Source organism: Diuraphis noxia, unplaced genomic scaffold (assembly GCF_037042655.1).
Source record: "Diuraphis noxia isolate RWA-SAM2 unplaced genomic scaffold, SU_Dnox_SAM2 contig0003, whole genome shotgun sequence".
In the NCBI taxonomy this organism is placed as follows: domain Eukaryota; kingdom Metazoa; phylum Arthropoda; class Insecta; order Hemiptera; family Aphididae; genus Diuraphis; species Diuraphis noxia.
The window spans coordinates 59,583,572-59,598,493 of NW_028301713.1; the positions used below are offsets into that span (position 1 = coordinate 59,583,572).

Below are 14,922 nucleotides of genomic sequence, written 5' to 3' on the forward strand. Positions count from 1 at the left end.
GTCTAACACAATTATTCTAACGATATCTAACAACATTTTTGAATAGATTTAATTTAATTATGTTACATGTGTATCATGTTCACGAAGTACTAAAATTGTAATCATTATTCTTGTTTTGGCCCTTGGCAATATTATAAGACTGGAGGTAATACACGAGTTTAAATGTTATGCATTCACGAAATAATACCACGTTAATCAAGAAAAAATATTTCTAGATTCACCACTTTTATCATCGCAGATATTGATTTTATGAAAAGATTTCAATATTTTTTTTTTATTCATTAGTATTTTAATAATAAATCAAAAGTAAGTTTTAATTTTTTTTTTTTGTCAGTTTAAAAGTGTTGCCGAGTACGCGTACGTTACACGCCAGATTAAATTTAATAACAATGATTGTAATTAAAATGTAGTTATAGTTCTCCAACCACACAATGACATTTATGACTTCGCTCTTGTAAAGAACACGAACATAAGATGTCACAGCAGCCACGTAATAATTTTGATTAAAGTTTTATGCAATGATTGCTATAATTCTTTAACAAATTATTGTGGTCGTAATAACCATCCAAAAACTTCGTTTTCGTTCTATGAATATAACCCTATCCATTTTAAACAGCAGAGGTGCAACAATACAATATAAATATATTATACACTATAACAACATAACTATGGTCCTGCGTGATAGGTTATAATTGTTATGGTTGTATAAACGCACTGAGATAGAATAAAAAATAATGAGCGAAGCAGTGCTGTGTCGGCAAGTTTTACGTCCAGGATAAATAGTATGGTTCTGCTTTTTAATTATTATGCTTTTATATCTATGGACTATATGATAAAGAAAGAAATAAGTGATAAAACTACTCGACTATTTCCAATTTATTTACTGGAACTTGATAAAAAATATACATTATGTTTTCTTCTGTTGTATCAAAAAAAAAAAAAAAAATAGTTTTGAAAATATTTCGTTTTTAGAGGAATCTGTTTTTTTAATAATGTTCATTAAGTACTTACGTATAAAAGAGACAAGATACCACTAAAAACACTGCAAAATACATTTGAACATTCAAAAATTGCAGTTTAAGTAACAAACTAACAACTCATTTAAATGAATTCTATCTGCATTGTTCTTTTATAAATTTACTTAATCAATCATATATGTATATATATAATTGTTAAAAGAGTGTCTAGTATGACAGTGCGTACATATAAATTATCATGTAGTGACATACGTCATGATAGGTTATATTTTTTCTAGTATAAGGTATTTTCGCGATTAAGCGTCGATTCATTGAGCGAATAACATGACGAGACGTGTAACTGCACTAAGAACTGCAGCACGCATAAAATAAAGTGATGAGTAAACGAATACACTATAGGTTTCAACGCGGCCAAATCCCAATCATTATTTAAATCATTACATATTTTGTATTGTTGTATTAGGATAACGGGAAAATATTCGAAGGTTAGGTCGGTGGAACATTTGAGAAGATCGTACGTGCAAATAAATAAAAGTTAACCAAGGCGAAATAGGAAAAATAAGAGCGACTGGCAGTTTTTCTGACATCGCCCCGATCTACGTACGACTATTTAATATATTACTGGTGTATAGACGATGATACGTATAATGACGTGACTACGCGTGTGCTCGGTCCGTCGATCTCGTTTTTTCTCGTCTCCTCCTGTCGGTGGCGGCGGCGGCGTCGACGTTTTCCCTCCGATACTTGCCGCTCTCCGTCCGTTTGGCCGGGGCGGAGCACACAGACGCGGCGCTCTCGAATTGCCGCCACCGTCGCCGCTGCTGCCTCAGTCAGTACCACGTCGGCGACCGTACTGAAAGCGCAAACGTGAACACCGACTATACCGTACGTAACCGAACACGATCACATTCACGCACCACTCGATAACGTGGCACACGGTCGTAGCGATTTTTTAGTTTATGATGTTTAATATTTCGCACAACCGGGAGTAGACACAATCGACCAAATATCCGGTTTCTGGTGGTCTTGTCCGTTATCCTCAACTGTGTTGACGCATCCGTTTGTGTCTGTCGTGGTGACCGAACACTAGAGCGGTGTCTGCCACGCGGAAATCGGCCGCCTCGGATGGAGCCGCCTCGGACGACGCCGACGGCCAGGAGACCACGGGCTGTCGCCTTAATTTGTCTGATATCGGTGTTATTGGCTCTGGTTTCGGGTGAGTGATATTATTACATAGGTGCTCCGATATCACTATTACCCCCAAGGCCCAAGTAAATTGAGCCGATCTGTAATCAAATTCTACGGGAATGACAAACACAATTGCTGAAAATGTGGTCATAGAAATCTGATGATCACGAAATGGCCAAAAGCATTTTATAAATGGAAAATTAAATTAAAGTTGTCTTAACACATTTTACATATTAATTTAACGAAAGTACATTTTAATACAAAAACTGTGAATATTGTTATTGCATACCAAATAGATTGACTATCTAAAGCATAGAATTATCAAGTTAATGATATACATTTTGCCATATATATACACACAACAATAAATCAGATGATGAAATTTATATTTTTGTTTTAAACGAACTCCAATACAGCTCTCTCTCTCTCATACACACACACATACACACACATACACACACACACACACACACACACACACACACACACACACACACACACACACACACACACACACACACACACACACACACACACACACACACACACACACACACACACACACACACACACACACACACACACACACACACACACACACACACACACACACACTCACACTGTACGGTTGTAGATAACCACTGATACTAAAAAATAATATAATCTGATGAAAAGAAATTAACAATTTTGGGGAACCACTTCTAAGTTATGGACTAAATTCGAATATTTTAAATGCCAACAAGTTTCAGGTTTGATTTCACATAATGATATAAATATTTTTCATCGTTGGTGCGTGAGGGAAAAATATAATATATAGCATTTTATGACCAACACCGTCGCTATAAGATAATGAAATCATTTCGATGACTTCGAGGACTTAGATAGATCATTTATAGTATCTGTCAACAAACAATAGATATTAAGCTAAAAATAGTTCAGTACATTTTTCATGAAACAACGTATACGTAATTTTAGTAACACTAGATTTTTTTCTTCGTCGTACTAAAATGAGGACTTCACTTCGACCTACTCCGGGAAATCACACCTTCATATAATACGATATGTATATATATGCACTCAGTGCCTAAACATATATAATTTTATCGCACATATTATTATGAGTATATTGGTTCATAATAACCACTTTTAGTGATAAATTCTCCACTTTCACCACATCAAGCTCTTTTCGTCTGGAGTGGATGCTGTAAGGGCATTTATAACAGAAGATCTCAAGTGGACACATCTGAAAGACACCACGAGTATTATAGGTAGTTGTAAATAATTTGAATCGTTTTGTGTGCTCTTCAACTCATTATGTTAATAATGTAATATATTATGCACCATACCCATACGACGATATGATACTACCTATGTTATTATGTATAACCACTATATCTTTATTTCTTTGCTATAAATAAATCTGTTTCAGACTATAGACCAAAAATGTGCTATTTTTCTGTGGTAAAAATACCTAAATTTAATAGCTGCATAATAATGAAAATTAAAATGTATTAGTTATTTATTGTGTTCATAAGTTAATTAAATTATGAGAGCGTTATTATATTAGTTTTTATTTGAATTATTTATCAAATAAGCCTTTCACTCCACAGAGTGTGGTTGAAATTGTATTTTTTATTTAATTACATAATATTTTTTGAAATAATTTTCTTTCCACTTGACACAAAAAATTAATCAGTTTCCCTGAAAACGCACGATAAATACAAAATAAATATCTAGAAACAAACCTAAGAAGAAAGAAAATTTAGATTTAAAATATAAACATAGTCAATATACGACATTAAATTTAATAATACTAATTTACATAATCACATAATAATATAATATATTATAAATATATTATTTTACAATATACAATTCACTATATCGATAAAGTTAATTTAAAAATAAACAACTTTTATATTCAGACATTATGTATTTATTTTTATTAATTAAACTTGTATTTTAAAACTTTTTTTTCATAATTCTATAACTATTTATTTTACAAAATATATATTAATCGTTTAATGGGAAAATATTGACAAGGTGCGTTGAGCACTTGTACGTGACATATATATATATATAGTGTTTATGTTAGTGTCTTTACATCAATAATCCCAATATAATGAATTTACATTTATTCTCTAATACGCTTAGTGATTTCATAAAGAACCACTGAAAAAACTACTTATCAACAATCAAAATCACATAAGAATAATGAATTATGGCATACGCATTATAATTATATATAGTACAACCCATATTCGAGATAGTCCCCTCGGTTCGCTTTGCAGAATTCAATATAATCGTCGCCGGTGGTTTAAATATAAAATTATGAAAATAAAAACTCTTCGCTAAAATATTTTAATTACAATATTTTTTTTCTCTGTACATATTTTTACAAAACTCGTTCAAGTAGGTACAAAGGATGCGGTGTAAATTTTAACAAGGATTTTAAAATTATATTATTATTTCCCTTCAGGCGTATTAGTTTATAGTCACGTTATAACTGCGTTCTGTATATTTTTTGGAGGGTTAAATATATATTACTTTTTTCAATTTTATACTTTATTTAACGTTATAACATCATGTAGTATAATACAAATAATTCCATCGTGTCATAGTTCCCAAGTCGATATGTTTTATATTTCATTTTAAAATACGAAAACTTCAATACCTATGCAATAACTACGTTAGTGTTTAACGCGTGTTTTCAGTTATCGCAAAAAACTGCCATTAAACGACGATCGAACACAGTCTTATCGATATTATTTATTATGTGACTTATCATATTATACATCCGTTATTTATCAGGCATGTACACAACAATAATATACCTATCTATATATCCTGAAGTATATCCCGTCGATGAAAAGTAAATAGTTGTAATGTGTGCGTGAGTTCAATATGACATGGTAAAATATTAACATATTATTATCATATCGTAATAAATCACAGCATTTTCATAAGTGAAAAAAAAATTAATTTTTCAAGAGAAAACGCAAGCCAGCTTGTGAGAATAAAAAACATTAAAATAATTGTTTTATATACGTGCAATATTAAATGTTGAAAACCTACGACTTACGGCGCACAATATTTTGTTATCTTAGTTCAAATCATGTTGTTTTGCGTGCTGAAGGACTACAGAGTGTTGCTTACACGGATGTGTTAAATTTTACAACTTATATATTTTGCATTACGGATCTATAGTTGAGCAATTCAAAACCTAACGATCATCGACAAATCGGCTTCATATTATATAAAACAGTTATGCATGCATACATACATGCCTGAAACAAACATCTACCTATATAAAAATGAATATTATTGTTGAACGTTTTATAATAATAATAATAATAAAAAAACTGTGCCGCAGATTACGACGATAAGCAATAATATTGTAATTTATTATTTTACGGGTGAGTGAGCTTATTCAGTGCTCCTTTAGTATAATTTAATAACGTGTAGGCACTAAACAGAAACGTAGACGTTATTCCATTATTTTTATAGATTATGTCGTGTACCAAAATGTAGAACTCAATCGAGTATTTATACTTGATGAGAATATATTATTCTAGTACCAATTGGACAAATAACAATAATAACTATAGTATACCTATACGTACCTACTGTGGTTGATTGTGGATAGACGCGCAAATCAAAGAGTGTACACACCGATAATCGGAAATCTCGACCATTAAGTAAGTGTTGCTCAATTATTGTTATGGACTTATGGACTTATGGTATATGTACAATTTATTGTAAAGGTACTGAAAACGTCTAACCACTATATGTACATTTTTTTTTTTTTTTATTATCAAAAATTTACCCTCGGTGACATAGGTCATTGGGTTACAATTTTGGATTACATTGGGTTATTATTTTCTATGTGCATTATACCATCATATTATTATTGTTATTTTATTACCCGTGTTGCATTTTTTAATGTTGTTAATATTAATACAATTTTTGGAAAATAATTGGGTTCTATTGAACATTTGGAACACACAATAATATTTATAAATATATTTATATATTATTATTTTTGTTTTTTTTAGTCAATTGAAACAGAAAAATAAAAACATTGCATTTGTAGTTTTGATATTAAATTTTAAAATTTGAGCACATTTTTATCGAGTTTAAAATGTAAATATTTTAAAATTCAAATGATTGAACACCTATGTATGTAGTTTTTTTTTATTTTAAATAAAAGTAATTTGTTTATAATTGGTATATATGATAGACACATTCTTAGTCAAAACAATCAAAATATATCTTAATATGTATCTTATAATATACTAGCTATTATACGTTTTATTCACTTCTGCACTTCTGAGATTGTAATTATAGATTACTCCAATACAGCTCTCTCTCTCTCATACACACACACACACACACACACACACACACACACACACACACACACACACACACACACACACACACACACACACACGAGTATCACTATCACTCTTTTTTCTATCACGGGGTAAATTTTGGGTGCACATTCAATACATTGGGTATATAATGTATGTATAATATTTCCAGATATTAGCTATTGACTATTATTATTTGACTATATAATGTCATAATATATTATATTGTAATAAAAATAACAAGGTAATACATTAGTTATTTTAATATCCTAGAACATATAATATTAACAATTATGCACTTTTCTGGTTGTAATGAAATACATTAGATTAAATTTAAATTTATGAGGTAGAAAAAATTATAATAATAGTAAAAATATCACGCAGAATTCCCATGACACTTGTATATTTCTGACATATGGATGATTAGCGCTGACTGACCTATTGCCTGCATGAGAAGAATATTTAGATATTTAATACATTGTAAAAATACTCGGTGTATTGACACAATTAAATAATTAAATAAATAAAAAAAAGATATTTAATAAGCTAGGATTCCGTGATTATTTCTAGTTTTTATCGTCCCCATTTCTTTTTATTGGTAGTAAAAGAAACTTTACCGCCCACGATTTATATTTTAATAGTAACTATAGTACAAAAAAAAACAAAAAATTAGTAAAAATAATAAATTATGATACATAAGTACCACAGATAAAACAAAATGTACAAAATGTACAAAATATAATTATATCATTGTAAATTTTATATTTTTAAACTATAATTATTGCAAAATAAATGTACTTCCCGCTGAAACAAATGGGTTTATTGTGTAAGAACTAATACTTTAAAAGTCTAGAATGTACATTTTCATATAAAAACGTAATTAATTCTCCCAACCACTTCTTACTTACTTTTATCTTGTTTTTCGAACTCGTGGTAATACGTTTTTGGTTGACATTAAAATAACTCAAAACTTTAGCTTATATCGCATATAATATCTATACATATGTAGCATAAATACAATAATAAATCATGCGTTGCATAAATGTTGAATAATGCGAGATCCGTCCAACAATAAAAACTATTCATTTTGAAACGACATTTTCGAATATTTTTTACCATGTAATTTCTTACATACATATTATATGATTATTTAATGTCGCGTACAATACGTCATGGTAAACTGTATACGTCATCGGCATGCTATTTTTAATCGTATTCATCAATCGTGCGATCCAACATCACATAGTTTTTTTTCAGCTATCAAATACAATATTGTTGATATATATCTACACTGAATCAAGTCAAAAAGGTATTAAAAAAAAAAAAAATGACTACATGATTACTATTACTACATCATTATACTCTTGTGTTAAATGTTGTGTATACGAATTTAGTGTCAATATATTATAAATACATAATATGTGGATAAAATAAATGTACTACTGGATATAGTTACACTTGAATCGAATTTAGTTGTCGTGTACTCATGTCTCGTATTAATTCAAAATGTAGTTTAGAATAGTTTAGAAATGTGTTGCGTAATAATTATTAACATAGTATTAACATTTAAATACCAATAACAGTACGTAGTTTTAAAATATATGGCCAATACGTTTCATAACAAATGTAATTTTCTATTTTTATTTTTTGACTGTATTTTTTTCTAAAAATGTCTACGCTCTATTTTAAATTTATTAAAACTGCTATCAATCAACAATCAATACATTGTTGTTATTACTGCTTAAAACATATTTCTGAATATACCTTAAAATTCAAATCTTAATACCTTAAAATTAAAATGTAAATGTTATTGTATACTGCTTGATTAGTAATCAATGATTACCCACGGTATGCTATTGTAACTATTTATGCCTATTTAATATTTATATTATATTATATACATATATATAAATCACAGTACAAACAATGACTTTATTATAAAAGCATATTTCCATTATTTTTTTTTTGTTTTGTTTTATATACATAATTCATATACAGTGATTTCATTTATGCACAAATATTTATAGTGTTGTTCTTTTTTTTTATTTATGATTATTATTATTACAGGGAAAATACTTTAATACCTATTTTTGAATATTAATAACCCATAATTAATAATTATAATTATAATTATTTGTCAATATGACGATTTAATTTAATTTATCAAGATTGAACTGCCAGGCTTAAGCGTCATAATAATTTTGATAAATAAGGGTTATGCGATAAAATTTTTAAAAACACAATTCATCTCGGATATTAGCTGATTTTTTTACGGAAGTGAAACACACAAACCAACTATCAGTGCAAGCATTTTCCACATTTACACATAATACTTACGATATATGTACGTAATGCATAAAGAAGAAATCGACTCGTGAAAATTTAATTAACCTATAGAGTAACCCCATCCTGCAAAGAACATTGCCAAGACCGTAAACTGCAGTGGCACGTAATCGATTTTGGGTGCTATTATCAAACGAATTCCATTGGCCTTTAATCATATATTTGAAGGTACCTAAATATTTCAGTGTATATTCACCATTAAGACTTGTGTCAGTCGTCAAGAATTAATGTTAATACTTATCGCGATCACTGTTCAACTGGCTTACCTATTACAGTTCTACTATACGACGAGATATTTTGCAGTGTATACGATTTGTAAAACACGAGTGATGGATAAAAATTACAAATAACAATTAGGTAAGATCTTCTTAAAAAAATAAGCAAACAATTTAACCAAAAATGTAAGTAATATCATTATCATTAAGGCCCAAATTTCAATATCCTAAAAACGATGAAAAAATGATTTGAAAAATATTCAAAATTCAAACATTTCTTTTCGATATTTGATTTTTTTTCGGTAGACATGAAATAGGAGAAAAATAATTTAAGTTTTGTCCTTTGTAACACTTGTTTATCAGTGCTAAGCTAACAATAATACAAAACCAAAATACCGAAGTTTAACTAGCACGATAAATTAACACATAAACATAATAAAGATCTAACTTTAATTAATCAATGATTTATTGTTTGTTTGAGAACTGTTGATAACACTTCCTTTGAACAATAAAAATACGTTTCGCATTCACAATAGTACAAGTCAAACTTGCTATCTATAGATGGGAAATACCTTAAAAATATTAAAACAAATATATTGAAAACAATATTTTATAATTTCTCATATGCTCTAGGCCTCTAGAGTCTAGAAGCTCGTTCAATGTGTTAATGTGTATTTAATGTACACTAAAATGTAATAAAATTACCTGAAAAAAATACGAAAACAAAATGCAAAACAAAAGTTTCACCTTTGATGTATTTGTTGCATACAACGAATTATGTACTTATGTAGGTACTTTGGCACATTTTCCTAGAGTAACAAAAAAAAATAAAAATAAATACACTTTGCATTTAAACCTGAATTTAAATATAATTGTATACACGAAGAGCGTTTGTAATAAAAAAAAAATATGTCTGTCAGTTTGATTTCTTACAGACTTTCAAATACGTGACGTAATTTCACGTACAAGATTGGTCATCTGATTAATTTGGGTCATAAAAATGTTTATCTATATTATTATTGTATTGTAATATTATTTTAAAGTATATTCCAGCAGTTTTACATACGAATTTTCTGAACAAAGCTCAATGTTTTCATCATCAAAACAGTCTGATTTTTTTTTAAGCTACGAAATAGCTAAACTTTTATGTTTTGTGAAACAAACTAATTGAAAAATAAGTTGAGAGTACAACTTTGACAAGATTTTTACTATTCATTATATATTATTGCAAAAGAATCATTATATTATTATATTAAGCACCATTATAAAACACAGCTTTGCTAACACGTTCTTATGAAGCAAAAATAAATGCCTTTCATAAAAAAAACGTCTGCTACTAACGCTAAACGAAACTAGATGAAAGTACATATTTAAACATATTATAAAAATATCAGCTGTTAAATGTTCAGACTCAACTAAGAACATTTTTATATATTAATTTTAAATATATTATTATGTTTGAGTCTGCATTTTTATCAGCCGATTTTTTATAAAATAATTTAGGATTCGTGGTTGACGTACTTAAATCTGTTGCTTTTTTGAAATAGCGTCTATCGAATTTTTTTATAGTATTCAGCAAACAGAATTCTATGAGCTAAAACAATCAAATGAGCTAAAATAGGCAAGATTGAATACACACCGTCAGTAGTTCGCTGCCTATTGAGTGGTATTCGACAATTTCGTCACGTGTTAATTATTTGTATACCTAGCTATATATATATATATATAGGCACTCGTATGACTCAGGCCATTGTTCTAAAAAAATATAAATAAACGAATGTCTTCATAGATGAAGTGCATTTTTCAATTTACTCAATATTACCAAAAGTAATAAAGCGTATTATTATATATATTTACCATATTCCCTATACACACATAATATATACATTAAACCGTATACCATATTTATTTTACACCAAAATCAGACGCTTATTTACTCTGTTGAAATAATTATGTATAAATTACATTTCATAATGTATTAATTTTAATTAATAAAGTCTCGTAGAACATAGTCCCCATGCGAAATTTTTGTGCATATTCACGTTCAATAATTATTAATCAGAAGGTTTTCAAAAGTTACTCGCATACTGCAGTATAAGTCTTAAATTCACGCCCTTGCATAATAATAATAATAACAATAATAGTAATAATTAATCATGATAGGAAAATCAAATTCAGATCAGCCTCAAAATAAAGTTTTAAATTACACAGAACTATGCTTAAATCTTTACTAGTCAATAAAAAACACCAAACACACCAACCTTAATATAAAACTTCTAATGTATAAATCCCTCATCAAACCCATATGGACCTATGGTCTCCAACTCTGTGGAAATGCAAAAAAATTAAATACAAATCGTATTCAGGCTTTTCAAAATATTGCACTAAGAAAATTAACGAACTCCCCCTCTTATGTTTCTAATCATACCCTTCACGTGGATCTGAAAATCAAATCTGTAAAAGAAGAAGCAGTCACTTACTATAAAAGATTCCATAATCGGCTTGCATCTCATCCCAATCCTTTAATTAAAGCTCTATCAGCGAATAATATTCCGGGAAATCCTCCAAGGCGTTTAAAACGCAACTGGTGTAGAGATATGTTAACTTAATATTTTATATATATAAAAAAAAAACATATAAATAAATCCAAATACATATATATAAATTAATGTATAATCTCAATATTTAAGTGTCATCACTGGGTGGCTGCTTTTATCAAGCCTTTTCATGTATTATATTATTATCTCAGCTAATACTCTTATTGTACCCATGAGGTACAGATTGCGTATATAGGTAATAATAAAGAATAAAAAAAAAAAATACACAGAACGGTTATAAAATGCACACTATGTTTGCTGATTTTGAATGTGGCCATATTTTAATATTTTATAACTATTATAAGCCATAGAGAAGACACCATACTGAATTAAGTTATTTATAGATATTTACTATAGAAAAAAAATGATCTAATATATATATATATATACAGCAAGGATATTTTGATGTTTTTACAGACTATGTTAAAAAATCATTGCTTAAGTGTATAAATAACACATTAAATACAAACAAAAGATACAAAAATAATATTTTATGGATGCAATTTTTCCATTCCATTAAAATGTGTATAATATAAATATATATATATACTCATACTATATAATATATGAGTACACTTGAAAAATATATTATTTCTAACGAAATATGAGATTTCAAAAAAGCAATGTGTCTTAAGTAGAAATATTATTATTTATTATACTTTCACTGTACAACAAGTACGCTTGTATAAACAAAAGCTTTAACTAAATCCGCAATTTTTATATAATTATATGAAATAAAAAAAACTTATCACGTTTATCACATAGGTATGATACACTTATAATATAATCTTTGTGTAACAATTAAACAAACGTATTATGCCGTTAAAATAGTTAATTATACAAACAACTGTAATTGTTCGAATTCAAGGAATAAACTTAATATGTTATAGAAAATTCGAATATATTATTTTATTTTCGAATATTTGCATTTCTTTTTTGCATAGGTAACGTAGGTTGAGTCTATTAAATATTACTTTATCTCTTTGTCAATGTTAAATTCTATGAACTCAGTTTGGCATAATATTATATTTTATATTTGGTCCAGGAAAAACCGAGCATTTTGTCAGAAATCTTTGAACGTTCACAAAGTTACGGACCATAAAATAACGTATGCTTGGTGACATACACAGACCTATTCGAAAATATAACATTTCATAATGTTTTCTATACAAAATGTACCTAATATATAATATTATATTGTACATGAAATATGGTGCGAAACGATCTTTGATACGAAACGATGAAAACTAAAACTATATAGCTGGAACTTATGATTGAAGTGCCCAACAATCGATTGAAGTTTGATTAGTGTACGATACTTTCAGTATGCAAACGACCAATCATAATAATATAAGCCTTGTGACGTTTTTTGAACTCCGTCTGCAATTGTGATGTTTTATTGCTCAGCGTATGATCCAAACCGAGCCAATTATACACTAAAGCAAACATGCATAGATTCTCTAAAAGTATAAAACTTAATCATTCCCTCCCTATATGCGTATTTATTGAAATTATATGATATTTAATTAAATTTAAATTATATTCACATTAATTGCAAAATTCGTAGGGTGATAAATTCTCGACCTACTAATAATCAAAAAACATAGTTCATAAAAATTCTTATAATTTATTTTCCACTTGAATCTTATACCTATTCAATAGGTCCTATTGTATTAGGTACTTTTTTTTTCGAAAATATTAGGTATGATTTTTGACTTATTATTTATCGAGAGGTAGGTATCTATAGTTTATTTGAGGGATAAAATCTTGGTCAGTTTGGCTGTATTATTGATTTTCATCTTTGATTGGCTCAAATAGATACTAAAATTTCAAATATTTGTGTATTCTGTCTATTTAATTATATTATGAGAACAATTGACACGAGTCTAATATTCTGGATCAACATAAGTGTACCACATTTATTGTATATACCAATTCCATTACTAATAGGTTATAACCGAAGCGAAGTTGATGATGCAGTCATGCGGATGATGAATGTGATCATGATGATGATCACTAGTCATCTTGCCACGACGAACCTACATAATATCTTCCTAAGGTGTGGAGCTGGCGGTATACAGTGGCCTAGTTTGGTTAAGTCTTAAAAATGGCAGATAAGAATGACACCCAATGTAGCATGGGTGAGGATATTATGGTGACGATGACGACGACGGAGATGGGTATAAGGCTAGAGTAAGACAGGGTTAGTCGTGGGGTGTATGTAGAGGAGTTGGTGATGGTGGAGAAGGATAAAATAAGAACACGAGGAGAAGGAAAACGGGATAGGTCGGATCACGGACCGGAGATTAACGGATCTCGGAAAGAGAGAACTGCATAGCGGCGGAGTGGTAACGGGATGGATGTGAATCCATTTAACCGCAGCCAGATACGCGAAATGATAAGAACGCGGGTTGATGCGCTTAAGAGATTTTTAACCCACCGCCTTCTTCATTTTTCTCTTTCTCACTAACTCCTTCTATACATAAGCACTCGTAAAATATACAATATAGCCATTTACATATTTCAGCGTTATTATGTATATGAATACAATACTTGTATGTGTTTATAGTGCTATTTTAATATTAAATATATTTATATTTATATACATACTCGAGTACGCATTATAATATTATAAAAAAGAATTTATTCGTCGGAATTCGTTCTAGCTAGTCAGGATTTTAGTTTTTGCTCTATGGACAATCTGATGTGGAGGTGGTGGGATGGGGTTGAGTGAAAAGGCTGCTTAGATATGCTTTGGTAAGCGTTTTAGCTCTTCAACAACCTCTAAATAATATTCTAAAGCTTCTTTACTGTACACACGATTTAAGTGCATGTCTATTTGTGTTACGTACTTTAGATAATCATCACAATAGTATAATGGATCGAGTGGATATTATTATCAAGTGTTATTTTTTTTCCAAAAAATTAAACCTAATATTTCGGGCTACCGAAAATTTAAATAAGCTTGGTATTGTAAGACATAGATAATATATATTGAAAACTATACATATATGCATGTGAATAAATTAATTTTTTAATTTGTCAATGAATTCATAAAAATAAAAATAACCAATTTGATTAAAAACTATTTCATAAAATCAGCCTGACCCAAAAAAATTTTATTACACCTATTAATATGAATTATTTGGATTAAAAAATTATAATATTTTTCAAATATTGTTAGGTAACCTACACACAATTATTACGTGTACATAATTATAAATTTAAA

General features: G+C 29.0%; 1 protein-coding gene across 1 annotated transcript in view; it reads left to right on the forward strand.

Annotated features, from left to right (window-relative positions):
* Nucleotides 1-1,800: 1,800 nt before the first annotated feature.
* Nucleotides 1,801-14,922, forward strand: part of LOC107166658 (uncharacterized) — a 48,852-nt gene continuing 35,730 nt past the window's right edge. Inside the window, exon 1 of the mRNA XM_015515416.2 lies at nucleotides 1,801-2,193. Within this exon, the coding sequence (XP_015370902.1) occupies nucleotides 2,103-2,193 (91 nt within the window). The 5' untranslated portion in view covers nucleotides 1,801-2,102. The remainder of the gene's footprint in view (nucleotides 2,194-14,922) is intronic.